Raw genomic sequence first — 16,526 nt, forward strand, 5'->3', positions numbered from 1 at the left:
AAAGCTCATTATTATTATTATTAAGCTTTCAGATGATGTATAAATCTCAGTTTCAGTTTAATTCATTAACAGACAAATATCTAAGAAACAAAACTAACAAAAAAAAGGCATAGAGATACATTAAAAACACAGGAAGCTGAGAATAAGATAGGCATAAGCTGTTTCTGGATAATTAAAATAAAAAAAGAAAAATGCGTACAGTTTTTATTTTATAAGATCCATCCTTTCTTGCAATGTAGCCTAACCATACATCAATGGAAAGCTCATTATTATTATTATTAAGCTTTCAGATGATGTATAAATCTCAATTTCAGTTTAATTCATTAACAGACAAATATCTAAGAAACAAAACTAACAAAAAAAAGGCATAGAGATACATTAAAAACACAGGAAGCTGAGAATAAGATAGGCATAAGCTGTTTCTGGATAATTAAAATAAAAAAAGAAAAATGCGTACAGTTTTTATTTTATAAGATCCATCCTTTCTTGCAATGTAGCCTAGATTCAGTATGTTAAAGAACTGTACTGTTTTCCTTTTTAACGTAATAATTTGATTTTTTTTTTATTTTTTACTATACAACAAAATAAAGAAAATAAACACTTAAAACAGATAATATCACGCGACCGTGTAAACATAGCGGCGGGTCTGTTTTGGGCGGGTCCGCTCCGTTCTGAAGGTTCTGTTCTGTTCTGTGCCACCGATCAACTGGAATGTCCTGATGAAGGCGCGTTTACGCTGCACACGTGCTCACGTGCTGGCTCACGAGGCCCCGCCCACCGGAGTTTATAAAAGTTCTGAAAGTCCAGTCAGCAGCAGCAGAACGTCTGGAATCAACGGTTCCTTTAGTCTGGAACTGAGTTACGCGACGCTTTCGCCTCAAGACTCTTCTTAAGTTTTGTTTTAAACTCAATACCGCCGTAGGCTATTACCCTGCAAACAGCGAGTTTACTTGGTTGACTTTTCCACACGCTCCAGAAGCTAAAAAACCATGCAAGTTGCATGTTTACATCATTTTGCACGTTCATAACGTTTGCCTGTACGCTGTTATCGTTTATCACAACACCTGTTGGATTCGGTCTATGCAAGCTAATTATAAAACTAAGTCTCTTAGTGTTTCTTTAAAATAACAATTATCGTGTAAACTAACATCTCAAGACGAACTCTAACCGAAAACGTTCCCTGTAACGTTAAGTTGAACGGATCATCGTGGCTCGTGATTTTTGACCGCTGATTGAATGTTATTGTGAAGTGTACCTGATCGCAACGTGTTTCCACCGGCATACACGAGCTTCACGGTCACGTGGACTGAGGAGAGAGTGGGCGTGTCCGTGTCACTTCTGACCAATCAAACAAGCGTTCGGTTTCCCGCCGCTGTTTTGAATCGAGCTGCACACTCCTTCATATTAACCAAGAGGGAATCAGAAGTGCAGTGAAAATCTTATTATAGGAAATTAATTGATTATTTATTGATTTATTAAGTAAAATATGACAGGTGTGAACTTCGGGCTCGAGTGTGAGATGCTGATTTGTCAGTGCTGTCATAGTAAGAATGTCACAGTTATTACTTTACGTTTATTGTATTGAATCGAGTATTATGTTAGCGAAACGTACAGTTAGTTTAGCAGTTGTTTTGTATGAATACTCTAGACCCACAAGAACATTTCATAAATAGCGAGTAAAGTGAGAGTGAGACATCAGTCATACATGGGGGGGGTATATATATATATATATGTATATATGTGTGTATGTATGTATATATATATATGAGTGTATGTGTGTGTAAGATTTGGAAATAAGCAAGGAAAAAAAGCTAAAATATTATTATATAAATATTAGTATATTTAGTTATTTTAGTTTATTTAATATTGTATTATATTCAATATTTTATTTTGTTACTTTATGTCCTTTTGTCAATTTGTTAAAATTATTTGTAGATTTAATTTATTTTATTTCCTTTTAGTAATTTTGTTACTTCAACTTAAACTCGTGCATAAGGCAACATTTTTAAGTTTACGTTTTTAAAAGTCAGGTTTTTCATCTAACATTTTATTTCAGATCTAATTCAGTCGCCAGAAATGTAAGAAGCGACAATAACAACGATCAGTAATTTATGCCGATTTAAAAAGAGCAATTTTGATCTAACATTAAAAAGTAATAATTATAATAAAAATTAGAGTCACAAAACTTATACATCTGGAGGCATAAAGAGAATTTTTTTTTGCATCACCGTAATGAGGATTTAGGGCATGGGTGCCCAAACTCGGTCCTGGAGGGCCGGTGTCCTGAAGAGTTTAGCTCCAACCCCAATTAAACGCACCTGAACCAGCTAATCAAGCTCTTACTAGGCATACTAGAAACGTGAAGGCAGGTGTGTTGAGGCAAGTTGGAGCTAAACTCTGCAGGACACCGGCCCTCCAGGACCGAGTTTGGGCACCGCTGATTTAGGGAAATGATTATCATTATGTGCGGCTCCTTCTGCTGGTCAAAGGTGTGATCCGGAGGAACATGCCCTCACATATCCCTGCGATCATGACTCACTTCAGCCCTTAAATACAGAGCCACTGAATGCAGTCTGACAGAGTTCAGCGACTGTAATCATGTGTTTTCTGATGCAGCTTGAGGTGATGGTGATGCACAAGCGGATCCTGCGGGCTCTCGGGAACGGCGTGGCGCGGTGGACCCTCTTCGGTCCTGTGGATCGCGAGCAGCTCCAGCTGGAGTACCACGACGCTCTGAGGAGAGACCTAGAGGAGGCGTCTCACCGCTGGGGCTCGACTTCGCCACTGAGACGCCTCTTGTGGGCGGAGACTTCCAGTGGGAGGGCGTGTCCGGGTTCAAGGTGCCCGTCTTGTACCGCGCCGGACCTCGTCCCCAGAACCCCGAAGAGATACAGCATTGTCCCGCAGAACGTGGAGAAAACGCCAGAAAAGAGGACCGAGCTGAAGAGGAAACAGACCAATATCACAGGTGAGGGGGGCGGAGCCAAACAGACGCATTCATTAAAGAATCTCAAAAATCTGTTCGAATGCCGCACAAAGAAAACGGAAGTTATGTTTGGGACTCGGAAATAAGCAGTTAAAAAGAACGAAATATTCAAATGTTATTCGAATTGTAAAATTTGTGCGTTTATTTTAAATTCGCTTTATTTTTTAAGTTTTCGTATTTATTTTTAATTTTCACTTGTTTTCTTAAATGTAGTAAATTTCAACAAATAGGCTACTAATTTAGCAATTAATTTAACTAAAATACTAAAACTTAAATCAAAGCCTTTAGTATTTCTGTTTGTGTATTTCAGTGTTGGTTTTAGTCATTTTAGTATTTAAACTCAAACATGTTTATTTAATTTAGTATCCAACGCTAAGCAAGTTTTTGACGTTTTTCATCTAATATTTGTATTTTATTTTTATTTGTTTCAGATCTATTTCAATCACCAGAAATCTTTTTGTAGTTTTAGTTTTAGTAACAGTACCAACGGTATGTAATTCATTTGGTGTCATTACGAAACAAACTAAAAGAAGATTCGAAAACTAAACTATTTGGATGCATGAGTTTAAAAAAAAAAAAAATGTTTATATCAGAATTCAGAGAAAATTGTTTTTAATTATCATGTGAATAATGCACAATGCAGTGACATGTTAATTGTTTTCATTTTTAGTTTTAAAATAGTAATTTTTATAATTTTTTTTGTTTAAATTACTACATGTAGTTATTTCATTTTTAGTTAATTAAATATTTATTTTAGATTTCTGTTTCATCTCATATTTTATATATTTTTTTTATATATATTTCACTTTTTAATTTTATGTATGTTATTATTTTTTGTATTTTTAGTTATTAAGTAACAATAACAACAATCTGTAATTTATGCTGATTTGAATAATCATAGTATTATCAGCTAATTCTTATCTAATATGAGGGAAAGACTAAAAGAAAGTCACAAAGCTAAATATTTGAATGCATAATGAGATTTGTTTTTGCATCAGAATTGAAAGAAGGCTCTTTAATTAACATGCGAGTAGTGTGACGTATTTTTAAAGTTTTAAATGTAATAGTTTTAGAACAGGAGTGAGATATGACTTGGACGTTTTGAGAGATGTTGAGTAATAACGTCTGCTAAACGAAGGCGTGCATGAGAGTTTGACTAATAATAGAAGCATTTTCATCTCTCTCTCTCTCTCTTATCCAAACAGATTTCTACCTGGCGAAGAAGAGAGGGGTGGCTACACCCCGCAAATCAGGACAATAACACACACACACACACACTCAGGAACGCTAGTGTGTCTCGTCTGGACTCTTGTCCTCATAGGAGGAACACTGTTTTTCTACGCCATCATCTACCTTCATCCTCTCAAGAACTCGAAACAATCATTCGTAGCATTTTTCCGTTGCGCCGTTTGGTCCGGACCGAACGCAAGAAACACGCAACAGACTGTTCCAGAACTTATTTTCCATCTTCCATCATGTTTTTTGAATGTTATTCATTAATAGGACATTGCTTCTCTGTCATTTCCTCTTCCTGTTTATGTTTGCATGTCAATGGTTTACATTTATACAATTTTCCGTTAAAGAAAATGCGTTAAAATCCCTTTAAATCGACTGTGGAGGGGGATAAAAGATTCTGGAAAGATTTCAGAATTTGTCTCTCAGCGGGACCACAAAATTATTACGAAAGAATTTCATTATGAACAATACGACTGATTTTTCAGTGTCCATGTGTACAAATGTATTGCTTTATTGCACAATACTTGTAGCTAGGGCTGTGCAAAAAATAGAATGCGATTTTCATGCGCATCTCGTCAGTAAAGCCACTTCTGGTAGTAAATCTCCAGCACGTGCTTTCAGATGGAGCGGCATTTACTACACAGAGCCGTAGTTCACCGACAAGCTACATAAAATCGCGTTTAAAATCGGCAATGAATCGCCTGCGATTTTGTGTAGCTTGTCGGTGAACTACGGCTCTGTGTAGTAAATGCCGCTCCATCTGAACGCACGTGCTGGAGATTTACTACTAACAGATGGAGCGGCTTTACTGACGAGATGCGCATGAAAAGGCCCAGCCCTACTTGTAGCTAATTTTAAAAACTAACATTTGGTGCCAAATGTGTTTTTGTTTTTTTTACATATAAAAGTTATTTATAATTCTAACCCTTCTAAGCTGACAGCATGTTCTCGCACAACTCTCATAAAGGAGCTACAATTACGTTTTTACAACGTAAAATTATTGACAAACACTTGGCGTCGTTCGTGAAACACGAGCGGAATGAATTCTCTACGAATTCTTTGTAAATTGCATATGAATGTTTTGCTCAGAAATTGGTTCTGCTCGTGTTCCGTGAACGCCACTGCAACTACAGCATATTTACAAACACTCTGTTTTACTTGTAGTCACTGAAATACAAGTAACGTTTGTTTGAAATAAACGCAATCATAGATACGAACTCTGAGCTTTCCACATTCACTAATTGAGATGCTGGATATATTCAGTTTCTCAAGTTTCGCATTCCAGCAAACGTTAATTGAATCTGTTCATGCTTTGTGATCATTCTCATATCCTGATACTTGTAGATTTCTGCGACCTGTCTGTAAATATCCTGTTAATATCCGGATTATTCGCCGTCGATGGAAAATTGCACTTATTATTTTGAGTAGTGTATCTTGCACAGGTCTGTTATTGTTAAAGAGCTCAGAATATATGGTGTATTTATTTTACGGATAAATATTGTATTGTAGATTGACATGTAATTGTTCTTGTAATAAAGCTGTTTATAAAGAGAAACTCTGGCATGTGCAATTGATTTCTACAAATAAATAATTCCTTTAAATATTCAATCTTTTGAGTCTATACAAAACATGCATTTTGTGATAAAACTACCCACCTAACAGGAAATGTTTTCAGAACGTTCTTGCAAGGTTCTCTCAAAGTTATGAACAAACGTTCTTACAGTAACGTTGATAGAACGTTTGTTCAGAATTATCTGGTCGTTAATAATGTTCTCAAAACGTTAGCATAAAAACATCGTACATCATTCATGGAACCGTTTCTGAAACATTGGTTGGATGTTCATCTAACATGTTTTTTAAATGTTACTGCTTGTTTCAGAACGTTGAGAGAACATTCAAATTTAACATTCACATAATGTTTGCAAAATGATCAAATGGATTGTTCTCTTGACCTTTGTATAAACAAGAAATTTTTTTTTTTTTAAAAACTGGATGTTTCGAATATTCACAGAACATCAGAAATAACATTTTCAGGACTTAATGGAAACGTTAGCAAAAAGTTTTTAGAACATTTTTGTTAGTTGGGTACTTCTAGGTCTGTTTTTCTGCTAGTGTGTTACTAATGTAGTGCTAATCGACACTTTCTCTGGACTGGTAAGTGAATCAAGTAAATAAAGCTAACGTGTTATGTTAAAAGTCAATGTGAAACTGAATTTTACTTCCATCATGTGATGTCGAATAACCTGTATTTAAAAATACAAGTATCCCAGTGTTAACGCTTTTTTCTTTATTGCAATTTATTAAATGGCGTTAAATTACTGCGTTAATTAGCTAGATTCAGGAAACAATGACTTCATAGATATCCAACTATTAGTTACCATTTTTAACGTTAACGTTGCTTGGGTTACGTAAAGGAGGCGGAGCCAGTTCTGAATTTGAATTTTGTCTTTAGAAAAACAATTGTTCACAATCAGACCAGCAACATTCAGTAAATAAATTAATTCAATAAATTTCGAAATTTCATGTTGACGTTAGCGTATTTTAAACCTTTATTTTTGCATTGTACGCGCATTTCTGTTTCCCATTTGTTAACAGATGCGCACCGTGGGACGAATCAACCTTATTGTAATGCTAGAGAAGCCATTTGTGTTATTTAAAGCAAAATATTCCTTTAAATAAGAAAAGAGTAACCTCAGCTACGCGTCACACGTGTGTAGCTCGAGTTTATGTGTGTAGCACACCTTCAACGTAGTGACCCAGTTGTTATGAAGCTTGTTGCTATGAGACTGATATCAGCGTTTCCCATCAGCCCCTCTGTCTGTTTGGGACATGTCCTGGCCCCCCCCCCCCACACATGGATATGTGCGTTTAAAAATGCGTTTATCACTGTGAAACACACACACACACATAGACAGTTTAAGCTGTGAGTGTGTGTATGCAAGCGCTGCAGTGTGTGTGTGTGTGTGTGTGTGTGTGTGTGACGCATGCTCCGCTGAACTCCCCTCCCCCTCTGCTCATCTGCTCCACAGCCTCGTCGAAACACTCAGACAAACACACGGCCGGAGAGACGAGAATACTGAGATACAGGCGAGACAAAGATGAGAGACACGAAACCGCAGCCGATATTGACTCTAGCATGAACCATGACAGACTGGAGCGAGAGATAGACAGCTAAAGGAGAAGGGGAGGGGTGAACAGACAGAGAGAGAGAGAGAGAGACAGGAGGGATATGGCCCTCTTACACGTCTCTGCAGTCAAGCTGCACACCCTGGACTGAAGACTATGGTAATTTATCGCAAATTAATCTTCTGTTCCTGTGTTGTACCATCCATCCATCCATCTATCCATCATCACCCGTCTGTCTCTCTCTCACACGCTGTTCTGCATGTCACAAGTCAGCTGCAGATTTGTTCTCATGTGTTTAACTCGCCCACTGTCATCTGACACACATCCCTGATTTACGCTGCATGCATGCGTGTGTGTGTGTGTGTGTTTGCTGTCCCCCATCGCTCAGCTCCAACCTACTTTCTAAATGCGTCCATCATCAGCAGCCTGTAGATCGCACACACACGCGCATGCTCTCAGCAGGTGACATGACTCAGATTCACAAGCGTTAAAAGATGCATGGACTGCGCTAACCTTTAGAGGAGCCCTGCTGCGTGTGTGTGCATGCATGTGTATGTAACACAACAAACCTGGTCTCAGAGAAACACGCATACCATGTGTGCAGGTTGCATGCATGTGAAGATGCATGGCCTGCAGTAACCTCTCGTGAAACCCTGCTGTGTCAGTGCGACTCTGAACACACATGCAGACCATGCATCTTTTCATGCATGTGTGCATTTTGTCATGCATGATTATTTGTTTACAGTTGAGGTATTGCAGGTTGAGATTTGCTTTGTATCGTGCGTGTCATTCATTCATCCAGCTTGTTTTGGGAGTGAATTGCAACGTTGCATTTATGAATGATTCATTTCAGATGCATAGTTACTGTCCTACAGTGTGCTGTCTATCGTGCACCGAGGACATGCGCTTACTGTTTCAGATTGTTTATACATTTAGTGTGATGTTGTGCACGTAGAGATATTTTCAGAACGAAAGTGGGTCACGCCGCGTCTCTCTCACTCTGAGCGTGGGAGTTTTTGTTCAGCTTGTAAACAGACGTGACCACTCACTCAAATGACAGAGCTGTTAAATAGTGTGGTTTCATATCAGATGTTTACGTGGCATGACAGCGCAACTTATGTTTTCATTGTGTGCATGCAGCTGGATAAAAGCGAAGTGTCCACTCTCAGTCTACCGCCCTCCGTGAGCCATGGCGGGTCAGACGGGAACATCAGCGTGGAGGCAGGGTTAGACGGGGCAGGCGGCGAGGTCCAGAGAACACGAGCGGCGCTGGAACACCTGCAGCAGAAGATCCTGAAGATCACCGAACAGATCCGCGTGGAACAGGAGGCCCGTGACGATAATGTGGCCGAGTATCTCAAACTGGCCCACAATGCGGACAAACAGCAGGCGTTGCGCATCAAACAGGTGTTTGAGAAGAAGAACCAGAAGTCTGCGCAGATTATTGCACACTTGCACAAGAAGCTCGAGCACTACCACAAGAAACTCAAAGAGATCGAGCAGGTAATTTCACATGCATGTGCGTTTTGTCCAACTGCATTTTCTAGAGCGGGGATAGGCAACGTCGGTCCTGGATTGCCACTGTCCTGCAGAGTTTAGCTCCAACCCTAATCAAGCACACCTGAAAAAGCTAATCGAGGTCTTCAGGATCACTAACCCTGTGTCCCAATGTTCATACTGTCCACCCTAAATAGTATGTGAGAATAGAATAAGTGTGTCCCAAAGCATAGTATGTTGAAAAAAGTATGCCAAAAGTCTCTGGATAGTCTACTTGGGGGTGCCGTAAGGGGGGGGTTAGGACAATTCCAAGGGCCCGGTGTTAAAGGGGGCCCCCCCTCCGGAACGCGGCTGTTACCGAGGGGGGCCCCCCGAGTAAATATACTGTTCAGGGGGCCTACAAACCATAGAGGTGCCCCTGGGTCTACTATTTCAGCTCAATTTTTGAAGTGTAGATCCGTGCACACTCTAATGGCTAATATTGCCCACAATCCATTGCGCTTTGGCAAAGGATTCGGTCCAGAACTACAAAAACGAATAAAACTACAAATGTGCGCGATCGACGGTTAGGTAGAGAGGTTTAGATAAAGGGGTTTGAGTTACTAATAATCAACATTTAACCTGGTAATTTAACCTGGTATCTGTGTTATATTTCATCTGCAACAGCAATGTGACCTTTTATAAACATCCGTTTGGTCGTTAACTTTTAAATGCATCATTATGCAGAAAATAGGAGCAGTTCTTGGCATGAAAGACGATTTAAAAAAATCGATACAGCATAGTATCGCGATATTTTCCACAGCAATACTGTATCGATGAAAAGTTATCAGGAAAACCGCGTTTAAAGTCTGTGTTATTTATTCATTTTAAATTTAACAGTAATTTGGTTACACTTTATTTCGATAGTCCACTTTAGACACTCTACTAACTACAAGTAACTTTGTAACTACATGTCAACTACATGTCAACTAACTCTCAGAGTAGACGGTTAGGGTAGGTTTAGGGTTAGTAGAATAAGTTGACAAAGAACGTGTTAGAAGATATTAAGCAGACAGTCTACTAATACTCTACTAACTTCATTTGCAACTACATGTCTACTAACTCTCAGAGTAGACTGTTAGGACAGGTTTAGGGTTAGTAGAATAAGTTGACATGTACTTACAAAGTTTCTCATAGTCAGCATGTTGTATGTTGTGGACCCATCAATATAAAGTGTTAGAAGATATTAAGCAGACAGTCTACTAATACTCTATTGACTGCTAGTTGACATGTAGTTGCAAAGTTACTTAGTGTTAGTAGAATGTCTGAAGTGGACTATCAAAATAAAGTGTTACCAGTAATTTACTTTCAAATGCCCCAATTGCTGAAGGGTCTGCACAACTTTTTAGTACAAGTTCAAGTTGCACTGTTCAAAATACCTGTAGTAGCACAGCAGTGCATACCTGTTTACATTTAATTAAGGTGGACTAGACTAGACTGTAATACAAATAGTTGAGTTTGCCAGGTGCATACAACATTTATGACAATCCCATTTTGCACTGCAGCAATAAAATTGAAGTGAGATGAACAAACTGAGAAATGTTTATTTTTAGTTAAAACAGATGTTGCCAAAGTTTTCTTTTGGGGACATCATTTAAAGTTGGAAAAAAGGTAATAAATTGCAATATATTTTTGCAGGTTATCGCAATATATTTAAAATCGCAATAATATTGTATCATGATAATATCGTATCGTGGGGCCTCTGGTGATTCCCACCCATAACACCGTGTCTTAACTACACGCGACGCCACAACACGCGATAAAAGATATCTTTTCCATGTTAATCTGAGTTTTTGTCCTAACTAGCCGCGACGGCGACATGCGAAATTTCTATGTTATAAACGGTTTCTATTTCCACGATGTCGCGGCTGGAACAACAATATACAAACTATATGACAGTAGTAATCTCAGGTGATTATGTGCTTTATTCAAAGTTAAACGTGTCTAATGTGAGTTTGAATATCATCACCTTATAGCCATACTAAAAAGCAACAACAGATAGTTAATAAATTAAAGCAAAGATGTACGTTAAGACAATGCAAACAAACAAGCGTATTCCATACAAAGATGGCATTAGTCACTCAGTATGCACATTTAATAATGTTAAAAAGGTTTAATATTTATGAATTAGATTATAAACGTATCAATTTCGTTTCGAGTGCAGTGCGCTTTCAGAGAGGCTCCGCCCACACACGCTTCTGATTGGCTGTGATATTTGATTGAGTCTTATCGCGTCTGGTGTGGACACCCAAACTGCTTGTCGCTGGAATCTTGTCGCGTCACGTGTAGTTAGGACATGGTATAACAGGCAGATGAGTTTTTTTCAGGGTTGGAGCTAAACTCTGCGGAACATCGGCACTCCAGGACTGATGCTGCCTATCCTTCTAGAGCAGGGGTTTCAAACTCAATTCCTGGAGGGCTGGAGCCCTGCAGAGTTTTGTTCCAACCCTGCTCCAACACGCATACCATGTAGTTTTCAAATAGGTCTGAAGGACTTGATTAGTTAGATCAGGTGTGTTTAATTAGAGTTTAATCTAAACTCTGCAGGGTTCCGGCCCTCCAGGAATTGAGTTTGACACCCCTGTTCTAGAGTAATGACGTCTATTCCCTGTTCTGCAGAATGGTCCTGCGCGACAGCCCAAAGACGTCTTGAGGGACATGCAGCAGGGGCTGAAGGACGTACGTGCCAATATGCGAGCGGGAATCAGTGGTTTTGGAGGGGGCGTGGTGAAAGAAGTCAAGGGCGGAGTCTCTGCACTCACGCACACCGCCGTCGTCTCAAAACCCCGAGAGTTCGCCAGTCTCATCCGCAACAAGTTTGGCAGCGCTGACAACATCGCCCACCTGAAGGACACTCTGGAGGATGGGCACACGGAGGAGACGCCCAGAGCTCTGAGTGGCAGCGCCACGCTGGTCTCCAGCCCCAAATACGGCAGCGACGACGAGTGCTCCAGCGCAACTTCCGGCTCGGCGGGTGGAAGCAACTCCGGCGGGGCGGGAGCGGCAATGGGCAGCCCGCGACTGGACGGACATCACCACCACCATCATCACCACCACTCCTCGTCTTCCTCTTGGGATGCCCTTCTGGAAGGCCTGCAGGAGATCAAAGTCGGTCAGGTGCATATGGAGGACGCCATCGAGGACATGAAAGCGCAACTGCAAAGCGACTACAGCTACATGACCCAGTGCTTGCAGGAGGAGCGATACAGGTAAGACTGCAGCACCTATGGCAAATCCAACGCTCTCCGGAGCCAGATCTTCAGGGATATCGTGACCCTGGAGCACAAAACCAGTCATAAGGGTCGATTTTTCGCAATTGAGGTTTATACATCACCTGAAAGCTGAATACATACGCTTTCCATTGATGTATGGTTTGCTAGGATAGAACAATATTTGGCTGAGATACAACTATTTGAAAATCTGGAATCTGAGAAAATCGCCTTTAAAGTTGTCCAAATGAAGTTCTTGGCAATGCATATTACTAATCAAAAATTAAGTTTTGATATATTTACAGTAGGAAATTTACAAAATATCTTCATGAAACGTGATCTTTACCTAATATCCTAATGATTTTTGGCATAAAAGAAAAATGTATAATTTTGACCCTATAATTTTGGCTATTGCTACAAATATACCCCAGCGACTTAAGACTGCTCTTGTGCTCCAGGGTCACATATGTCTCCTCTCTCTCCTCCAGATACGAGCGTCTGGAAGAGCAACTCAATGACTTGACAGAACTCCATCAGAACGAGATGAGCAATCTGAAGCAGGAGCTGGCCAGCATGGAGGAGAAAGTGGCGTACCAGTCGTACGAAAGAGCGCGAGACATCCAGGTGACCACCAATAACAAAGAGTGCGCAAATGTGCAAGTTTCCAACCTTAAAAAGCAAGGGTGTCCAATCCTGCTCCTGGAGGGCCACTGTCCTGCAGAGTTTAGCTTTCAATGCAAATTAAAAACACCTGAAGCAGCTAATCACAAGCTATGTTTCCTTCCAAAGTTACGAATTAAACTTATGCGCAAAATTGGAATATCGCATAAAACATTTGCGACTAAAGCACCATTTCCTTCCAGAGAATTGAAGAGAACAACGTTTACTAACGTTTATTAACAAAAACGAATGAGACGAGGCATGGCATACACCACATGCTGTATTGTACACCGACTAATAAATTACAGAACGTTTAGCAAACACTGAGGAATCAAATAAATAAATAAAAGAGAGCCTCCATAGCGTAACGTGAGGTAAACAGCAAAGATAACAAGCTTTTCAAAACGAAAACAAAAAGAAAAGTAAAACTAAACATGCTGTCAGTGACAGCGCTCGCATGTTTTTCCCCACAAGAATACAAACATGTTCACCTTCTCTGGTTTAAGAAGCGGTCTTTTACTTTACTTTCGCGTGAAAACCATCCATCGTTTCCTCAGTATTTGTGTAATTTTTGCTGCACGCAGCTTCGCTCTCGTGCTTATGCGGCGAGTATAAACCAGGCTCTACACTCGAAGCGCTGCGCAGTTCAAACGAGTAGCGCAGTTTCGTTACGCTTTCAGTTTCGTTTGCCGTTTGATGTTTCTCATATGCAACAGAAATGGCAGCGTTTACGAGTTGAACAACGCGGTGGTCGCGCCAGTGCAACCGCACACAAAATCTAGTCGCACAGGCAGAAAAAATGGTCGCAGTCTGGAGCCCTGTTATACGCTTAATTTGCATTGCAATGGGATCGGAAGTGGCGATACACTGCTTCACTTACCGGATATAGGAGGTGTGATAAAGGTCTATTCCGATGACTTTGGGCACTCCAGAGAAAGTCCTGAGTGTTACAACCCAAGTGTGTGTGTGTGTTTGCCCGCAGGAAGCAGTAGAGTCCTGCCTCACCCGCATTACCAAACTGGAGCTGCAGCAGCAACAGCAGCAGGTGGTGCAGCTGGAGGGCGTGGAGAACGCGAATGCCCGAGCTCTGCTGGGAAAACTCATCAACGTCATCCTGGCCCTGATGGCGGTACTGCTGGTGTTCGTCTCCACCATGGCCAACTTCATCACGCCCCTCATGAAGACGCGCGCCCGGGTCGGTGCCACCCTCGCCCTTGTGCTCTTCCTGGTCACACTGTGGAAACACTGGGATTGGCTTGAGCTCTGCCTGTTGCCCAGCTGAAGAACGTGAACTAAACACACATCCAGAACTTAAACTCTAACTGTGACGCATCCCTTCCATCGTACCAGAAGTGGGTGAGACCTTGAAGGACGTACAAGAAAGATCCATCCATGGCTTCAGTAAGGAGATACGTGGCCTGAAGATGGTGCTATAGGCCATGGCTCTACATTTCCTGTCTTTTCCTTCTGAATGGGTTTCTTTTAGGGCTGTGCGATTAATAAGGAAGCGCATCTTCGGTTCTATAATCAGTAGTAAATCTCCATCAAGTGCTTTCAGATGGAGCAGCATTTACTACACAGAGCCGTAGTTCACTGACAAGCTACGCAAAAAAAAAAAAAAATCGCAGACGATATAAATCGTGCGATTATGAAATAGAAGAAATCGTTCGCGATAATGACAGCTGTTTGCGTAGCTTCTCCGTGAACTATGGCTCTGTGTTGTAAACGCTGCTCCATCTGAAAGCACCACATTTAATAAGATGTTTTTACTCCAAACTCACTTCATAACGTCAGTCGAGTGTTTGTAATAAATCCTTCTGTGAGATGATGTGGCTTCTTACACAGAATAAGGCATGCAACATATTTCATAGTATTCTAAGCAGCGATAAAGGCATTGCATTATTATATACTTTATTATAATAAACATTATAATAAGAAGAACTCAGATAAACCATACATTGTCGCAGTCGTGTGTTTATTAGTCTCGCTGAATCAATGAAAGCAGTTAAATCTTCTGTTTATTCAGCTAGCGCTATTTCCTGGGTTTCTTCTGAGTTTCTCTGGCCTTCAGATGAAGATTTACTACTAATCACAGAACCGTGCTTCACTCACGAGATGCGCATGACTATCACAACTTTTGCCTAATCGTGATTTCATTTCGATTTATCGTGCAGCCCTAGGTCAACCTGAGAGGAAGTGTGATGTTTTTTTAAATGTCAAAATTCACTTTCTGAACTTTTAAGCCCCATTCACACCAAGATCGATAACTATAAAGATAACGATATTACCATCCACGCCAGAGGACGATATCGTCTGTTTATTCTAAGCACACGCGCGTCTGCCGCTTTAAATTCTCCAGCTCGTTACAGCAGGATGGATTCTGATTGGCTGTCAGTGTTTGTATCGTTCATCAGCTGGAAAAAATCGTTCTAAAAGTGATTCCAACGATATCGTTTCTCTTTGTCTTTATCGTTATAGCTGTGGTGTGGACTCTGCTATTCTTTAATATTGAGAACGATTTTTAGAACTATATCTTTATCGTTTTCGTCCTTGGTGTGAACGGGCCTTTGGACCTTATGTTCGTTTAACAGCTGACAATGACATTAGGTGCGTCCCAAATCACGTACCTATGCACTATTCTATGACGTTTTGTGGTATAAATAGTGCGAGTAGTGCATTCACACCGAAGATTACAAAAATAAAAAGTGTTGCAGCTTTAATTACATAGCGAAGGGGGCGGAGCTATCACTCAGAGTATGAATGACCAACTATCCTTATATAATTTATACACTACGTTCAGTATATAGTGCATAAGTACATGCTGAATAAGTGCATCAATTGGGATGCAGTTAATGTTTACATGGACATCAGTAATCTAATTATTTACCTTATTCTGAATAAGGCAATATTATGATTAAGGTGTTGACACGAGTTGCTTTTAGAATCCTTTCATGTTCCAGTACATAGATCTATTAACGGTCATTACGTCCCCACGCCACGCCCTCCACAGTTTCACATATCGACATATAGTTGGTCTTCGTTATTGTGCCATGTACAGTTTTGGGTGTTTCGTTTTTAATTTTAGGCCCGCTTCAAGTGCAGTTAACTATTTGGCATGCTATACGTGCCAGCAGATGACGGCGTTTCTCTTTAGTTAGCCGTGTGTGTATCCTGATTAAGGTGTGCATGTCTGTGCTGCGCTACGATAATGCGACTAAAATAGGAATACTCCCGTTCACACTACGATCTCAAAGCGATTTCACACAGTACACTGATTCAGTTCACTCCACGGACATGGACGTCCAGAGCTTCGTTGTACTTCAGGAACACAGCGGTTATTGTGTTACACGCAACGGCAGATTCTCGAGCGAGTTTCTGTTTCTTCGGACGGAATCGGTTCCCGCTGCTAAACCGGCTCAGCGCTAGCAGCGAGCTAACCGCTAACACGCACACAAACACTCGCCGCTCCCCGAAGCTAGCTGCTTAACTCGTCGGAGACGGATTCGCTGTGTTTCTGAACTCCCCGTTAAATCGCGTCTGCGGCTCGTTCCGGTGTTTTAAACGGCTCTCGTCGGCGCTTCATCGCTGGTTTTCCGCCATCGCGCGCTGAGGCGGGTTGTGTCCGCGCCAGGCCGCGTCGCTGCTTGTGTAACTCACCGTTTAAAATGCTCCACAATCTTCTCCTCGCGAACATGTTCGGGTAAATTTCCCACCCAGAGGTGTCTGGTCTCCCGAACCATCCTGCGTCGTCCGCGTCCCGTTCATGCACACAT

At 40.9% G+C, this 16,526-nt stretch overlaps 2 protein-coding genes across 4 annotated transcripts in view; both read left to right on the plus strand.

Annotated features, from left to right (window-relative positions):
• The first annotated feature begins 2,443 nt into the window (after positions 1–2,443).
• The window catches only part of LOC107656905 (cyclin-dependent kinase inhibitor 1-like), a 17,778-nt gene continuing 3,695 nt past the window's right edge, over positions 2,444–16,526 (plus strand). Inside the window, exons 1-2 of one of the 2 annotated variants that reach the window (XM_016444851.1) lie at positions 2,444–2,968; positions 4,192–4,267. In XM_016444851.1, the coding sequence (XP_016300337.1) occupies positions 2,599–2,968; positions 4,192–4,247 (426 nt within the window). In that variant the 5' untranslated portion in view covers positions 2,444–2,598 and the 3' untranslated portion in view covers positions 4,248–4,267. Of the gene's footprint in view, positions 2,969–4,191; positions 4,338–16,526 lie in introns of those variants that run through there. The other variant, XM_016444850.1, reaches the window with a different exon arrangement.
• Positions 7,166–14,314, plus strand: tmcc2 (transmembrane and coiled-coil domain family 2). Of its 2 annotated transcripts, XM_016444849.1 has the most exons (5): positions 7,166–7,507; positions 8,489–8,851; positions 11,504–12,093; positions 12,582–12,717; positions 13,736–14,314. In XM_016444849.1, exons 1-5 carry the CDS (start codon positions 7,505–7,507, stop codon positions 14,033–14,035), a joined length of 1,392 nt encoding a protein of 463 aa, XP_016300335.1. In that variant the 5' UTR covers positions 7,166–7,504; the 3' UTR covers positions 14,036–14,314. The 2 variants fall into 2 exon arrangements, with proteins under 2 accessions (XP_016300335.1, XP_016300334.1); XM_016444848.1 differs by lacking the exon at positions 7,166–7,507 and having other exon boundaries at positions 7,518–8,851.

This window comes from Sinocyclocheilus anshuiensis, unplaced genomic scaffold, assembly GCF_001515605.1.
Source record: "Sinocyclocheilus anshuiensis isolate Anshui unplaced genomic scaffold, SAMN03320099.WGS_v1.1 scaffold2493, whole genome shotgun sequence".
Classification (NCBI taxonomy): Eukaryota; Metazoa; Chordata; class Actinopteri; order Cypriniformes; family Cyprinidae; genus Sinocyclocheilus; species Sinocyclocheilus anshuiensis.

Excerpts from the sequence above, each read along its gene's own strand:
- tmcc2 (XM_016444848.1), top strand. The coding sequence starts at position 8,402 with ATGACAGAGCTGTTAAATAGTGTGGTTTCATATCAGATGTTTACGTGG. Across the intron at positions 8,852-11,503 it reads AACTCAAAGAGATCGAGCAG|AATGGTCCTGCGCGACAGCC; the intron begins GTAATTTCACAT and ends CCTGTTCTGCAG. Across the intron at positions 12,718-13,735 it reads AAAGAGCGCGAGACATCCAG|GAAGCAGTAGAGTCCTGCCT; the intron begins GTGACCACCAAT and ends GTTTGCCCGCAG.